This window comes from Alosa alosa, chromosome 15 (assembly GCF_017589495.1).
Source record: "Alosa alosa isolate M-15738 ecotype Scorff River chromosome 15, AALO_Geno_1.1, whole genome shotgun sequence".
NCBI lineage: Eukaryota > Metazoa > Chordata > Actinopteri > Clupeiformes > Clupeidae > Alosa > Alosa alosa.
The window spans coordinates 26539363-26556862 of record NC_063203.1 but is presented as its reverse complement, the minus strand read 5'-3'; the positions used below and the strand labels follow the sequence as shown (position 1 = coordinate 26556862).

Sequence of the window (17500 nt, the reverse complement as noted above, 5' to 3'; positions counted from 1 at the left end):
GAAGAAGGAGATGAGCTGCACGGCCAAGGGGGAGAAGCCCATCATGATCCGCTGGGAGAAGGAGAAGGAGATCATCAACCCCGAGATGAGCCGCTATGTCATGACGGTGCGCGAGGTCGGAGACGAGGTTAACTCCACTTTACAGGTGCGGTACTCACACACTCACACAGACACACACACACACACACACATACACTCGATCACTCACACACACACAAGTTCTCAAACTATTTGCGTACGAATATATATATCACAGATCCTGAGCCCAGTGCGTGGCGATTCCGGTTTCTTCTCCTGCCACGCCATCAACTCCTACGGGGAAGACAAAGGCATCATCCAGCTCACAGTGGAAGGTGGGTGTATTGTCGCCTTCTCTCTCATCCTCCCGCTAAATATGCCAGACATCCCATAATTAAACAACATATGGCTGCTCTCTCCGCTGGCGGTGGTCACCTCACTCTAACCCAATGCAAACTGTTTTCAGTGGAATTAAAAGCCATCTTGTGAACACTCATGGTTAATGGACTGTGTTTAGTGGCTGATTTGAGAGTAGTTGCATCTCAGTGTACTTTCTACCACTCCTCTGCCCGCTATAAGCAGTAAGTGCTATCAGGTTAAGCACTGCGCCCTGAGATCAGTGCAGCCTCGGCAGAGACACCTAAACTTGTATGGAAGGTGTGGACTCCAACAGCAAACCCTTTGATTCCACACTAGTCTATTTAGACTCCTCATCTTCTGCTGCCCCACTTACTGTATCATATATAATATACTGTACACTAATAATACACAATACATCTAAAAACACCACCTTTATCTCCAGCTCAGCCGCCATTTTGTACATATATTTTATTTTTTGTTTTATTTGATTATTTGTGTATTGATTTATTTATTTGTAAGGAACAATGTACAACAGAAATGTTGCCCTTTGATACATTGTATCAGAGTTAGTTATAACAAAAGACTGCCTCTGCTGCCGTTTGGTGCTGTGGTGTTGATATGATGCGGGCTGCTTCTATTGTTGATCTCGTGGCTGTGCTGACCCCTCAGAGCCTCCGGACAGCCCCCTGGTGGAGATTCGCGACGTGCAGGACCGCATCATCACCCTGCACTGGAACATGGTGTTCGACGGTAACAGCCCCATCACAGGATATGACATCGAGTACAAAAACAAAACAGGTACGGAAACACTGTGATGTCAGGGCTCTTGAGCCAGCCCCCTCTGTCCAGAATCTCGTCCAGTGGGTGAGAATGAGGTCTTACATGTCCCTGTAGTCAGCCTCTCTCTCCACAGTCCCTGCTTTTCAGTTGAAGCAGCAGGCCCTATGAAGTGTTAGCAAACTCTTCAAGAGGTTCAGGAGGTCAATTTATTGTTATTATTATTATTATTATTATTATTATTATAATTATTATAATTGTTGTTGTTGCTGTTGTTATTGTTGTTATTACTGTGTGTTGTTAATACTTGGTGTTGATGTTGATGTTGATGTTATTGTGTCATGAGTGGTATCATTCACGAGTAGGTCAGTCATGTTTGGACACATCCCCGCAGAGTGAATGGAAAACATGTTGAGGTGTGCTGTAAGGTTCTTACATGGGCCTCACGCTAAAGCCCTTGATTGGATCACGCATCACATCACCTCACCTGAGACTGTGTGCTGACCTCAGACAGGCCTTCGTCGGCTGGGTCAGGTGGTTTAGGATTCACAGAGCTGACCCGAGCTGAGTAGCCTGACGAGCCAGACCCACATTAAAATGTAGGGTCTGGGCACTCACCGTTCACAGTGCTCAGTCCGAGGGGCGGGATAATTGGTTGTCTTTCAAATTCCCTCTGCTCTAATTAGGACAGCTTATGAGTCCCATCGTTTCCCAATTAGCAGAGCTTAGTTGGCTAGTTCAAACTTTTGCCAACTTAATAAAAGCTTAACTCAGGTCACACTGTTTGCCAACAGCAACATTATCTTATTTGTTTTCAAGTAGCAGGGAATTCAAGCCAAACCGTTACAACTCTGCCATCAATCATTATGTTAAGCACGCCTAACAACTTTATACACGATTTGATTGGCCTGATAGAAGTTTAATTTTTCGAGCTCACAAGCCAACGGAGAGTTGCTAGACTAGCCCTGGCAGCCAATGTAATTTGCTGCCGCTAGGGTGCGTCTAGATTTCTAGGCTACGAGCTGAGAGCAGTGACAGTGAAGCACTTGGGCATCACATCAGGTCATGCTCATGCCTCATGCACTTACTCACTGTAACTTCTGACAAACGGAAACTGGTCAGCAAATTGGTTTGCAAATTGACTGATTGACAGAGCCATGTGTAGTGAACAAATGATTGGCTGGGCATTCCCAGCAGTCAACAAAGTTCCGCTTTTGACCGAGCGTTCGCTGTCCGCTGTTTGTCTTAACAGCCGTATGATGATGTAGGCCTTACAGCGGTTAGCTGATGTTGTAGGACACTACACATATACAAGCATGTCTACTGGACACAGGATCTCCCCAGCCGTATGATGTAGGCCTTACAGTGGTTAGCTGATGCTGTAGGACACTACACATATACAAGCATGTCTACTGGACACAGGATCTCCCCAGCCGTATGATGTAGGCCTTACAGTGGTTAGCTGATGCTGTAGGACACTACACATATACAAGCATGTCTACTGGACACAGGATCTCCCCAGCCGTATGGTGTAGGCCTTACAGTGGTTAGCTGATGCTGTAGGACACTACACATATACAAGCATGTCTACACTGGGACACAGGATCTCCCCAGCCGTATGATGTAGGCCTTACAGTGGTTAAAGCTGATGCTGTGGGACACTACACATATACAAGCATGTCTACTGGACACAGGATCTCCCCAGCCGTATGATGTAGGCCTTACAGTGGTTAGCTGATGCTGTAGGACACTACACATATACAAGCATGTCTACTGGACACAGGATCTCCCCAGCGGGATGGGGAAATGATTGTGAACGTAGTTATATTCACAGATTTAAGCACACACACACCTGTTTGTTTTTTAAATACTGTTTATGGATAGTGTTTGAATGCCATGTGGTGATTGTTAAAATGCAATGTTGATGTTACTTGCACTCATTGTGATGATACTACTGATACCACACTCATGTGATGATACTACTGATACATCACTCATTGTGATGATACTACTGATACATCACTCATGTGATGATACTACTGATACATCACTCATGTGATGATACTACTGATACATCACTCATGTGATGATACTACTGATACATCACTCATTGTGATGATACTACTGATACATCACTCATGTGATGATATTACTGATACATCACTCATTGTGATGATACTACTGATACATCACTCATGTGATGATACTACTGATACATCACTCATGTGATGATACTACTGAATGATTATGTCTGACTTTCTTTGTCTCTTCCTCTTATTTATGCATTACTCCCTCTCTCCCTCCCTCCCTCTCTCTCTTCCCCTCTCTCCCTCTCTCTCTCTCCCTCTCTCCCTCCCTCCCTCCCTCTCTCTCTCTATCTCTCTCTCTCTTTCCCTCTCTCTTCTCCCTCCCTCCCTCTCTCCTCTATCTCTTCTTTTTATATATCTCTCTTTTCTCTCTCTCTCTCTCTCTCTCTCTCTCTCTATCTCTCTCTCTCCTCCAGCTCCCTGGAGCTCGGCCATCACCACCAAGAACATCTCCCCGTCCCTCTATCAGGCCACTATCATCGACCTGCACCCCTCGTCCACCTACAACATCCGCATGATCGCCAAGAACCGCATCAACAGCAGCGCGCCCAGCAACGAGCTCACCATCACCACCGACGAAGCCAGTGAGTAGCCGCGCCGCACGTCCCACACGTCCCGCAAGTCCCGCACTACTCAGTACCAATCTAATGTTTGGGGTCACCTACACATGCCCTTTGTTCATGCACACATACATGAAAAGTGATCGAGTTAGGAAAATAGCTCAATCCATTTGATTTGAACTACTATCCTTCAGTGAGTAACCATGCCTTTAGACTTATGTACTTGTACTTAAATTAATATATCTGTCTGGAGATAACCAGGGCAAAATGTGGACTACATTTGGGTGTTAATAATTAAACATTGATGCCATTTGACATTTTTAAGTCAAAGAATTCCTACTGTAGGTGTTTGGCCAAAGGGCTAGCCAAAGGTACAGGGAAGAGCTACATGTAAGTAAGTGAATGGTGAGACCAAAAATTTTTTTTAATTCTTGGTTAAAAATAATAGTGGGTCAGGGGGACCCGTCATACCTGTGAGAGTGGGTTATATTTGATTGTTTTTGCCTCCTCAAGCCACAATGCTGAGTGTGTCATGCGGGTCAAGGTCACAGCTCTCATCTAGTGGGCTTTGCTGCCCTCTGGTGGTCATCTGATGTACTAGCACCCAGCAGTGCTTCTGCAGCAGCTGTATCTGGGTGTGACTGTCTGGAGCCGTGGCTCTGCCCCTCTCTCGCTGGAGGGAAGCTAGTTATCTGCAGCTTTTCTGCTCCAGCCACCCCATCAAATCAATTAACCCTAATTTATTCATGAAAAGTTAATTCCTCACGAGCTCGGGCTGAATCATAAAGCTGTGGCAGCAGCTCTTGTTAGGCAAACAGAGGCCATACATATTCATAACCGCAACATGCAGATACTGTTGGGCTGCTGAGACTGTTATAGTTTCCTAATCCATACCCTACAGATATTTATAGCTTATCTGTTAAGCCTTGCAGTATGTCTGGATATTCTTGCTCAAGGCAAATGACACCTATTTGTGATGTTCGCCTCTACAGAAAACAAAACAGAAAAATAGAATAGAAAAATTATGAGATTTACAGATCAATTAATTGACCATAGCTGCCCATTGCCTTGCCTCAGGGTCAGATTACAATAGATACAGATCAAAACTGGACTGCTGTTAGGGCAGATACATAATTTAATTGAAATCAAAATCGGATTGTGTGTAAACTGATGGTTTCCTCCCCCTCTCTTCTCAAATGAAACCAATACTTATCAAGACAAGACAAGACTCATCATTATTATTGCTGATTTTTAAGTAAAAGCTCCTTTGCATTCACTGCTTACTGTGTTCACATGAGTAAGTAATATGTGACCTGTTCTGACAAAATGAGTCACAGTGACCCAAAATTCAAAACTGGTTACAGGCAGGTACAGGTAGGATTTGCCCACTTGAATAATCATTTTTGTAACTTTATAATCTTGTCTTGACTATGAAACTTAGGGACATTAATTCTGAATGCCTCTTCTTTCATATATCCCTAAAAAAGAAAAATCGATATTATGTTTTTTGAAGTAATCGGCCTGTATCTCAAAATTAGAATGTGCGACTTGTGACTCATTTTGTCAGATTAGGTCACATATGAGCTTGAGTGCTTCACTAACTGAACTCTCTGATGAGGGAAACTACCTGTGAGAAGAGGTAGAGAAGACAGTGCTTCAGCATGTGAAGGAAATACTAGATAAATAACTGGACTAACATGCTCAACACTTTGGTATAGTCTCAACAGGGTGCTAAATCCTCCTGAGCGTCAATATACTTTACTAATATACTAATGTACTTTTAAGAATAAAGGATAGCACTTTCAGTTCACAGTTCACAGGAGCTGTGAGGGCTATCCTTTATTCATAAAAGTGATTAATGGATTCCATCCTATGTATTCCACTAACTCAGCTCTCTAATGAATAGAACTGGTTGCTTCACCTGATGCTGAACCTAAACCCTAATGACCAGTGTGTGTTCAGGTGAACTACCTGCGTTTAACCGTAACATACCTGTCTCCGCACCACCCCTCCAGGTCCCGACGGCCCTCCACAGGAGGTGCAGCTGGAGGCCCTTTCGTCCCAGAGCGTCAAAGTCACCTGGAAGGTACACTCACCTCACCTCACCCCACGTCACGCTGCGCCATATCGCGTCACAGCAGACACCACCGTTGCGTCTGGAGATAAGAGGCCGGACGGGACTAGAAGATAAGAGTGTCTGAAGATAGGACGTTTGCTTTTCTTTGTTGTTGTCTTTTTTTGCTGTTCATTGATCTTGGAGATCAGGCCAAATTAAACAAACGGAGGAAACGGAGATGCATTTGACCACCGCTGGCCACTGTGTCATCTGTGCTCAACGTTAGAAATGGACACGAATACGGCCTCCACCTGCCCTCTGTGTTGATTGCTTTTGTCTGCAGACGAAATGGATCAACACATGAAACGAAAGTCTGTTTACATGTGAAAAGGGAGCGTAAACTAGGCTTCTCCCTACACTGTGTCCACCATCCCATACACACTGTGGGGGTGTGCTGTAAAACCACAAACACCCGTCTAACCTCGTCCAGTATGTGGACAGCTCAGTGTTAGCTGATGTTATGTGGACAGTGAATGAAGTGGATGTGTTTATAGTAATGCCCAGGGGGTATTCTAAGTATGTGGTTTGGTAACAAGCCTGGGTAAGTTAACCCTAAGTAACACCTGGGCATCACCGGGTCCGTAATTGAAGCGCTGTGTTCATGGAGCGCTTGGGAATACTGGTCTAATTTTTCGAATGTACACGTTGCTATCACATCTGATGTAGCCAGTTCCATTGATTATAGAAGTGAATTGATGCAGCAGATGCTCCAAGAACAGAGTGCTTTAGGATGCTTATCATTTCCTCTGAGTTGATTTAGTCTCTAAACCACAACAGTGCCACCACTGTATCGAACGTAAGCTTTATCTTACTAAGTGCCTGGTCATAGCAATCCCACAATGCATCTCTCCTCTCTCCTTCCCCCCTCAGCCTCCTCTGCGGCACCTGCAGAACGGCGTGATCCGCACCTACCATGTCAGCTACCGCGAGTACACCAAAGAGCAGAACCGCCAGCTCACGCGCATCACCGTGGACGCCACTGGTGACCAGGAGACGGTCACCCTGGACAACCTGCGCAAGTTCACGCTCTACGAGGTCATCGTCAATGCCGAGAACCGAGCTGGCATGGGCCCTGCCTCTCAAGAGGCCATCATGCGTACCCTGGAGGATGGTGAGTGAGCCGAGGATGTGTGTGTGTGTGTGTGTGTGTGTGTGTGTGTGTGTGCGTGTGCGTGTGCGTGTGTGCGTGTGTGTGTTGGCGTGCTTGGCGTGTCTTGGCAGCTTGGCGTGTGTGTGTGTGTGTGTGTGTCCATGGGGCAGAGGAGAATAGCTGTTATGTGATGTGTTTGGTTCTGGCACTGTTTTATGTACGGTATGTTTCTGACCTATTGTATTATGTAAGGTTGTATTGAATAGATACTCATTTGAATATGGTGTCATCCAAACACACAGGTTCTTAGTGTAAACAGAGATTATTGTCCTCTCCTGGCTCCTGTGTTACCACTGTCTGCCACCAGTGGGTGCTATTACTTCCTGCTTTGATACAATGTAATGTAGGTAGAAATACACATTCTAACTTCTTTCTCTCCCTCCCCCCCCTCTCTCTCTCTCTCCCCCCCCCCTCTCTCTCTCTCTCTCTTCCTCTTTCTCTCCCTCTCTCTCTCTCTCTCTCCCCCTCTCTCTCTCTTTTTCTCTCTCTCTCTCTCTCTCTCTCTCTCTCTCTTTCTCTTTCTCCCTCCTTCTTTCCCTGTCTCTGTCTGCAGTTCCCAGCCAAGCCCCTGGTAACGTTGTGGCCACCCCCAGTTCCCCTGAGGCCATCTTTGTCTACTGGTCCCCCCTGCCTAACGATACACTCAACGGTGTGCTGCTGGGCTACCGGGTCATCTTCTGGGCCAACCTGGCAGACGGAGGTGAGGTCCTCTCCCCATCTCACCACCACCCCTGTGCACTGAGCAGCGTCACCCCTGTCTATATAGATGACGTGTTCATACTGCCCAACATTCCCTGAAGAGCATGACGATTCTCCGCTCTTTGCTATGGATACTAATATATAAGATGTGCTGGCACATTGACTTAAATGTTAAAGTAAACATGCTGTTTTTGCAGCCTGCTGCAGCACTTTACAGTTAGTCACCACTAGATGGTGCTGTAGCATAGTTTATGAGAGAAGGCAGAGTACTCATCTCTTGTAGAACAAACTGTACCCAGGCTACGGACAGATCTTGGTTGGTGAAAAGCATCTCTGGAAATGCATAGATATAGACATTTTATCTGTTGATTTCAGAACACTAAAATCATGTTCAGTATCCGTGTTCAGTATAAGTATGTTGAAATCTGTATGAATTCCTTTTTTCACAGCTTATGGACCTTTTCAAGAGAGTTCCATTATCAGCATCATAGTTGGCCCCACAAGGCTTCCTTTTTAACCTTCCATATGTTATCTTAATGCAGAGGAAGTAGATTGGGGCCCAAATAGAACGTTCAAGCATTGTTTTTGTTTACCTTGTTGAAAGGGTCTATATTGTACAACAAATCACTGGCTTTCAGCACAAGCAAACAATGCGTGTGTGTGTATTTCATCTTTATTAGATAAACAGCTCAGGGACACATCAGCTGGACCCATCGCCTCATGTTTCCGTATTTTATTAGCTAATGACAAGATGGATGTCCTGCGATGCCCTGGCCAGGCGACCCAGAGCTCCCGGTGTGGCAAGGCGTCCAGAAACCTCTGCATCCCCAGCGGGAGATGAGCCTGCAGCGGGGTGGGGGGTAGAGGGCCAGAGCCTCCCGTCTCCGCAGGTCTAAGAGACCCAGAGACAGGAGGAGGGACACAGATCCTTAAAGGGGAAAAATAAATGAAGGATCAGGGAGATTCGGTTAGAGAAGCAATGCTAACTTTAACCTGACTCTCGCCAGATGAATTTCGCTCCGCCTAGAGTTAGGTTAGGCTAACTTCACCACTGAAAGCGACTCAGACTAATTTGTCCATGTCACAGGATTTTATTATTAGTCTTATATGTAATTAACATTTGTTTATGTCGTTTTTTTAAGGCTCCATTATATCCACAAGATATTCCATTGTTCATAGGAGTAACTCTTAACAATTTGTGTGTTTAAAATGGCACCGAAATGCTTAACAATTCTTGCGCTTGTAGTTCCACTTGTTTTCTGTTCTCTATTGGTCTGTGGTGCTAATGTTTCATATGTGTTCCTCTGTGTGTGTGTGTGTTCTTGTGTGTGTGTGTGTGTGTGTGCGTGTGTGTGTGTGTGTGTGTGTTGTGTGTTCTTATCTGTGTGTGTGTGTGTGTGTGTGTGTGTGTGTGTGTGTGTGTGTGTGTGTGTTCCTGTTTGTGTGTTGTGTGTGTGCTGAAGAGCTGGGTGACATCCGTAACATCACCACACTGCAGCCCCGACTGGAGCTCGATGGCCTGGAGAAGTTCACCAACTACAGCATCCAGGTGCTGGCCTTCACCCAGGCCGGGGACGGCGTCCGCAGCGGACAGATCTTCGCCCGCACCAAAGAAGACGGTAAGAGTTAGAGCCCACTTCACGGGCCAGAATCAGAATTATGCTTTTATAGCCAAGTATGAAGCACACTAAAGGAATATGGATTGCCCAGCAGTAGAAAAATATACGCATAAGGTAGTCAGAAGCAGAGAATACGCTGACCAGAGCAGAGCCATTTGTTTTAGGCCAACACCCAATTTTGGTCAAGAATGACAAATAGGGAAAGTATGAAATAGTGTGTAAAAACTAATTTTCACACTCCACTGAATTGTGTGTGTTTAATGGTGGTGTGTGTGTGTTTAATATTTGTGTGAATATATATTTTGATAGCAGTGTGTGTGCTGTGTGTGTGTGTTTTAATGGCGCTGGTGTTTGTTTTGTCCAGTCCCTGGCCCTCCGGCTGGTGTGAAAGCAGCAGCTGCCAGCAGCACAGAGGTGTTTGTGTCCTGGCTGCCCCCTCTGAAGCTCAACGGCATCATCAAGAAATACAAGATCTACTGCTCCTTCAACTACCCCACGGTACACACACACACGCACGCACGCACGCACGCACGCACACACGCACGCACACACACACACACACACACACACACACACACACACAGACACACACGCCTGCTATGTAACACGAGCTACACACATAGACAGACAGACAGACAGACAGACACACACACACACACACACACACACACACACACACACACACGCCTGCTATGTAACACGAGCTACACACATAGACAGACAGACAAACAGACAGACACACACACACACACACACACACACACACACACAGACACTCAAAGGTTTAGCTGGGCCATCCCTGCTACATCACTGTGAATCGCATTATGTGGGATTAAAGATATTTATGTATATATATATATATATATATATATATATATATATATATAATATTTATATTATATTTCCACCTGAAGTTGCAGATTTACTATCAGAGTTTCAGAAACAGGAGGTGTGAGTTTTTTTCATATGAAAACTAAACATTTTAAACAAACTGATGACCCATGGTCATGCGACCGGAACATTCTCTCAGTGGACAGAGAGACCCTGATGGATCAATGCTGCTCCTCCAAGATATTGAATGCTGGACAGTTACAAATTTCAAACGCTGCTGGTGTGTGTGGGCAAGTGACAGAAAGCGTCAGTGCACTCACGTCAGCACCTTTACATGCTGGTACAGAGGGAGGGATAAAAAATGCTCCCAACGACGCGTAGGGAGATCTACTACCTTACTAGCTCACTGGTGTTAAACAAACAGCAGACGCTGGAGTCATCAGTTAGGGGAAAAGCTACGCGTGAGTGAGTAACTTTAAAATGTCATAGTTGCACACTCTGTTCATAAAAACAAGTCACCTTTGAACATCACTCAGCTCAGTAAACAAATAAACACAGCACAAGGTAAACATGTGGTATTTATGGGACAACAACAGCACTTAGGGTAATGAATGTCCTTTCACCCACTTGTAATTTAGAGTCGCAGAGGAGTTACGATCAGAGCGAGAGGCAAATCAAACGCTGAAATGTTGCGCAATACATAATCCTCTTGTAAGTGTCCGGTTCGCATTGTGCTTTCATCAGACAGTCTGGTTGGTTCTGCTTCTCTCTGCTGTGCTGTCCAGACGCCACAATTTGGGCGTCGTGAGCAGTTTGATTGGACCGTCAGGCTCACACCTCGGAGGAGGCTGTATCAGTGTCAGACCTGCGTGGGTCATCTCGACACCAGAGCTCTCCATCATGGAAACGCGCTCGCTGTCTGGACAGCTCTCAGGGACACACCCGGCAACAGCCCCACTCTCTGCAGGGTGGGGGGTGCAGGAAGAGAGGAGAATAGGAGAGGAGAGGAGGTGAGGAGAACAGAGGAGAGGAAAGATGAGGAGATGAGATGAGATGAGAGAGATGAGGTGATGAGGAGATGAGAGGAGAGATGAGATGAGATGAGATGAGATGAGGAGAGGAGAGGAGAGGAGAGGAGAGGAGAGGAGAGGAGAGGAGAGGTGGGGAAAACAGAGAAGAAGAGGGGAAAGATTATTTGAGCTGAGAGGAGATGTGAGGAAAACAGGAGAGGAGAGGAGTGAAGGAGAGGAGAAAGGGATTGAACAGGAGAGGAGGGGAGAGGAGTGAAGAGTACAGGACAGAAAGACCCCTCGTGAATCTATCCCGACTCCCCAGAGCCAATGACAGCTTTATCTCTTTCTCTCTCTCCTTCTCTCTCTCTCTCTCTCTCTCGGGCCCTTTATTCTAGCTTAGTCAGGTTATCCACACCTCTGCCAAAGCCCTCAGGCCAGAGGGGAGGCGAGTGCAGGTCAATGCCCGCCATGACTCAGATGTGCGGAGCCAATGCTAGTGGCCTCAGGCTGGACTTCTTCTTGCCTTTGTTTACCTTTGTTGTTATGTGACCCTGACTGGGATCCGCAAACCGTGACAAATGGATGTACCTGAACCACGGAACACTAGAGAGGATTGTTTTGCAACTTCAGCACCTCAAGGGAAGCTGGAATCTTCTAGGTTTATGTAGGTTAGATTGCTATGGATTTTTATTCACATTTCAGTGGAAACAACCGAAATAGATTTTTGGGTAATTTTGGTGTACGACTCTAAGTCCATGTACATGTTAAATACTGTAAATATTCTCAGCTAAATACCAATGTACATGTTAAATACTGTAAATATTCTAAATATCAATTTTCAATCTTTGCATATTATTTTTCTTTGCACGTTTTGCACTTTCTCTGTCCATTTCCTATAAGAAGCATTAACATGTAACATCAGCTCTAAGAATCAGTTTGTAAATACTGGTACTTTAATGATCCCCAAGGGAAAATTCAAGGTCCCAGTAGCTTATGACACCACACACACACAACCTAAACATAAACAGGATGATAAAAAATAAAAACAAATCCATATGACTAAAATGAACAGTAAAAGACACTAAAGATACTAAAACAATGTTTTATTTGTCTGTGGACTTAAAATTGGTAAAATATGTCTTGTCTTCACCGTGGGATAGTGAGAAACGTAATTTCGATCTCTTTGTATGTCTGGAACATGTGAAGAAATTGACAATAAAGCTGACTTTGAACAAGGATCCACATGAATGTCCTGCTGTGTCTAACTCACAGGTAAACAACGACAACGACGCCCCGCCTGATAAGTACTTCTACCACATCCACGGCCTGCGTCTCAACCAGCGCTACAGCATCTGGGTGGTCGCCGTGACAGCAGCTGGCCCTGGCAACGCCAGTGAGATCATCACAGTGGAGCCGCTGGAGAAAGGTACTGTGGGAAGGACAGAATGTTTGAGTTACAGCACCCCTGTGTGCATTAATCACATCAGTATTAAACAATAAAGGGATGTTTATTTCTCCCGAAATAATCAGTTTATTGCACGGTAGATGCGCATCTTGTGGATGAAGAAAATAAAAATTGTGTGTGTGTGTGTGTGTGTGTGTGTGTGTGTGTGTGTGTGTGTGTGTGTGTGTGTGTGTCTACAGCCCCTGCCAGGATTCTCACGTTCAGTGGTACAGTCACCACACCCTGGATGAGGGACATCGTTTTACCCTGCAGAGCTGTGGGAGATCCCGCCCCCACCATCAAATGGCTGAAGGAAACGTAAGTTTCAATCACTCAAATACGACCAGTCAGATGACAGATATGTATTGCTTTTACGATTATTCACCAAGCAATCAAGGAATCAGAGGATTTGAGTTGGAGTTAATAGCAAACTTCCTGTCTGCGGTAACTCTCGTAGCAACGGCACACCAGCCCCAGTCCAGATCGACGGCCGCCGCAGCGTGCATAGCAACGGTAGCTTCATCATCCGCACTGTGAAAGCAGAGGATTCTGGGTACTACAGCTGCGTGGCCAGTAATAGCTGGGGATATGATGACATCAGACTTAACCTCCAGGTTCAAGGTAGGTCACCCACAGGACAATCACATCACACATGAAATATTGCTCCAATCTAGAACAATGGCCTTGTGTTTTGGGTTCCTGTAATCTGGTGGAGAGACCGTGGCCATAAATTGCATTACTAAGAGAGGAATGCGCTTGTGGCTAGATGTAGTTCCAGTAATAGAAATGGCTTTGGACAAACAGTTTCTCCTCAAGGACAAATGATGAATTATTAATGAATTTGCCTCACCATTAGACTATACAGTATACGTACATTGCTCTCCCTAAGGGGAAAAGTAGTGAAGAAAGACTTCAATTATAGCCTTAATTGAGTTCATTAGCTGAATTGACATTAATGCCTTGACTAAAGCTATCTTAGATGCTGTGAGAGCAGTTGATGTACATGGTGATGTGTTGCACTGTGTGTTGCGCTGTGTGTTGTGTTGATGGACATGGTGATGTGTTGCACTGTGTGTTGCGCTGTGTGTTGTGTTGATGTACATGGTGATGTGTTGCACTGTGTTGAAACTGTGATACTCACAGCCACCCCTCTCCTCCTCTACTCCCCTACGTCCCTCTCCTCTTCTCCCATCTCCTCTTCTCCACCCCTCTCCTCCTTTCCTCTCCTCTCCTCTTCTCCACCCCTCTCCTCCTTTCCTCTCCTCTCCTCTTCTCCACCCATCTCCTCCCCTACGTCCCTCTCCTCTTCTCCCATCTCCTCTTCTCCTCCCCTCTCCTCCTTTCCTCCCATCTCCTCCCCTACGCCCCTACACCCATCTCCACCTCTCCACCCCTCTCCACCTCTCCACCCCTCTCCTCCTCTCCTCCTCCCTGCACCTCTCTTCTCTTCCTCTCCTCCCCTTCGTCCCTCTCCTCTCCTCCTCTCCTCCTCTCCTCCCCTGCGTCCCTCTCCTCCTCTCCTCCCCTCTGCTCCTCTCACACTCCCACAGTACCACCTGACCAGCCGCGGCTCACCGTCACCAAGACGACGACCACCACCATCACACTGTCGTGGATCCCTGGGGACAATGGAGGCAGCTCCATCAGAGGTGAGCAGGCTAGCCAATCCCATACCTCAATCTTAATCTCAGCCAATCACATCCCTCAGTTCTCTCCTCAGCCAATCCCATGCCTCAATCTTAATCTCAGCCAATCACATCCCTCAGTTCTCTCCTCAGCCAATCCCATGCCTCAATCTTAATCTCAGCCTATTCCACACCTCAGTCTGAACTCTTACAGTCTTGACCTGGCCCTGACTTGTCCCTGACCTGAGTCCAATCTGGCCTTGGTCTGACCATGGCCTTGCCTTCATCATGCCCTAGCCCTGGCATGCAGATTATCCATAGTTAGCAGCACAGAAGTCCCTATTCACCGGATGTGTCCTACACGGGGCTCAGAGTGACCCCTGTCAGCCTCCATATTGGCACATGTGTACACTCTATGCAGTGGGGTAGATTGGGCCGTGGTGTGGCAGACCTGACCCAGAGATACCCCTCTGATACCCCAGTCCTGTGCTGCTACCCTCAGTGGGACTTTGAGAGGGGTGGTCCAGGGCACCTGAGGCTGAGAGCGGGATGTCCTCGCCCCCTTCCCACTGCCCGTGCTCAGTATCCAGGCAGGAGAGCGGCTACACCGCTGGGGTATTAAACACTGCTACACCGCTGGGGCATTAAACACCGCTACACCGCTGGGGTATTAAACACCGCTACACAGCTGGGGTATTAAACACCGCTACACCGCTGGGGTATTAAAGAAGCAAGAGAGCCGAGATCTGGGGGGGAAAAGACGAGAAGTGGGAGGGGTGGGAGGAGTGAAGGAGAAAGGAGAAGAGATAAAGAGAAGAGAGAGGAGGAGGGAGAAGAGAGAGAGAGAGGAGGGGATAGGAAAGGATAAGAGAGAGAGATAGAGAGAGAGAGGAGGGGATAGGAAAGGATAAGAGAGAGAGAGAGAGAGAGAGAAAGAGAGAAGAGGGGATAGGAAAGGATAAGAGAGAGAGAGAGAGAGAGAGAGAAAGAGAGAGGAGGGGATAGGAAAGGATAAGAGAGAGAGAGAGAGAAGAGGGGATAGGAAAGGATAAGAGAGAGAGAGAGGAGGGGATAGGAAAGGATAAGAGAGAGAGAGAGGAGGGGATAGGAAAGGATAAGAGAGAGAGAGAGAGAGAGAGAGATAAGAGAGAGTGAGAGCATAAGATGAAGGAGAGCAGGAGGTTGAGCAGGGGCTCGAGCAGGAAGATTAAAAGGACTTCCAATCAGTGAGGCCGGGCCGCTGTAATTCATCACACAGGGATTACTCGGCCCTGGAGCCAGGGATGGATTACTGCACGGGCCTACCGGGCCCAGGCCCAGGGGCCCAAGGGGTCAGGGGGCCCTGAAGCCCAAGCCTTTGCATGGAATCATTGCCTCAGTATTAACGAATCAGGATGTAGGCTATGAATCTGATTGAATTTAGTATCGGCCATCCCCAAAATGCACCAGAATACAGGAAATCACATCAAACAAATTAAAAATGTTCTGGGGGAGGACCCCAAAACCCCCCCTATCACATATGCGACAATAAGTGGGGGGCCCGGGCCCAGAAGTTCGTCATCCGCCCATGCCTGGAGCACTCTGGGGTGGGCGCTTATTTAAAGTGGGAGTCCCTCCCAGCTGAATCGGGACCTGGCCCAGATTTGGCCCAGACCTGGGCCACATGTGGCCCATGTCTGCCAGATCCTTGCCAGACCCGGGCCTCGCCCGCTTCAGGCTCAGACTCTATCGGCTTAGTTAGTTTCCTGAGGTGAGCAAGGGCACTCAACATGTTTTATGCTCTTCATCACTTGCCCGCAACCCAGGCTGGAGTAAGACCTACCCATAAGGCAGTGGGGTGAATGATATCTTGCGGCCCCACTGGCCTCCTATGAAATGATGTACGTTTGGAATGGAAATGAGAGGGGTGGGGGGGGCAGGAAATCCTCACAACAAGGCATCTGTCAAGGTTACTGTCTTATACATATTCATTTACCAACAAGAGCAGTGTTTTCACAAAGTTCAGCGAGTCAAGACCTTCTGCCGTCTCATTCATTTGCTGTATCTCCTGGTTCAGGAGGTGTTGTTGTTGTTCACCATACAACAAACAAACAAATAAACAAATACATTGTGAATGTAGAGTACAGTTCCTCACAAAGAAGGCCTTTAACTTAATGGTGCTCTAAATCCAATATGGCGGAAGCGTGTTTGACTGGGTTGTCATTGGGCCGATGTTCCCATTAGAGTGCATTAGTTCCCAACTAGAGTGCATTTTGTCTGATTGGGACTAGACAGGTCAGAGCCCTGTTTAGTGGGAGCAGGAGTTGGATAGAGTAGCCACTGGATGTGTTCCGTCCCTGTTCTGGCTGATGGTCTACTTGGTCACCTCTATGCCACGTGTCGGTCAGCTCATGGTGTATGATGCCTCTGTGCGGTTGTTGTTATTTGTTGTGAGGTATTGTGTGTGTATGTACGTGCCAGGTGTGTGTGAGGCCAAAGATGAGTTTCCACGTGAGTAGACAATGTAGATTCTGATCGATTCTATTCTGATCTCAGACCAGTCTCTGCCTGTAGTCAGACATGATGTGGCTATTCAGAGATAGCAGCTCTCCCTTGAGAGTATGTGGCCTACAAAGAGTTAGAATGGATGCAAGAACTACAAAGAGTAGAATGGATGCAAACAGCATTATTCTGTTCACAGAAATACATCCACATCTACAGTATGTCAAATGGCATCCCTGTTCATGTTTTACATTGAAAATAGAATGCTCGGAAAAAGGAATGTCCATTGTTAGTCCTGACCGGTCAGAAGAGGATCAGGCTCAGTTAGAGGCTTATTTAACTTATTTATCACATCGTTTTTTTTGTGCAAATAGATATATGTCCATCTCGTGTTTCTCGTCCTGACTGTTTCTCTGTGTAGGGAATATTTTGCACTGTATGCAATGTATGCTGGTGTCAAGTCTTCTATGTAGGCTACATCATGCAGTACTGTATGTAATGTATGCTGGTGTCAAGTCTTCTATGTAGGCTACATCATGCAGTACTGTATGCAATGTATACTGCTGTCATGTCTCCTATGTAGGCTACATCCTGCAGTACTGTATGTAATGTATGCTGGTGTCATGTCTCTATGTAGGCTACATCCTGCAGTACTCGGAGGACAACAGTGAGAAGTGGGGGAGCTTCCCCATCAGCCCCAGCGAGCGCTCGTACCGCCTG

General features: G+C 46.6%; 1 protein-coding gene across 1 annotated transcript in view; it reads left to right on the top strand.

Moving 5' to 3' along the window:
* The window catches only part of dscamb (Down syndrome cell adhesion molecule b), a 164304-nt gene that overhangs the window by 131535 nt on the left and 15269 nt on the right, over nucleotides 1-17500 (top strand). The window contains 14 exon segments of the mRNA XM_048264534.1: nucleotides 1-145; nucleotides 257-353; nucleotides 1048-1176; nucleotides 3659-3826; nucleotides 5818-5888; nucleotides 6789-7029; nucleotides 7622-7768; nucleotides 9231-9386; nucleotides 9751-9884; nucleotides 12503-12656; nucleotides 12875-12992; nucleotides 13132-13295; nucleotides 14225-14323; nucleotides 17418-17500. The exon segment at nucleotides 1-145 is cut by the window's left edge and continues 54 nt beyond it; the exon segment at nucleotides 17418-17500 is cut by the window's right edge and continues 106 nt beyond it. Coding sequence (XP_048120491.1) covers nucleotides 1-145; nucleotides 257-353; nucleotides 1048-1176; nucleotides 3659-3826; nucleotides 5818-5888; nucleotides 6789-7029; nucleotides 7622-7768; nucleotides 9231-9386; nucleotides 9751-9884; nucleotides 12503-12656; nucleotides 12875-12992; nucleotides 13132-13295; nucleotides 14225-14323; nucleotides 17418-17500 — 1906 coding nt within the window.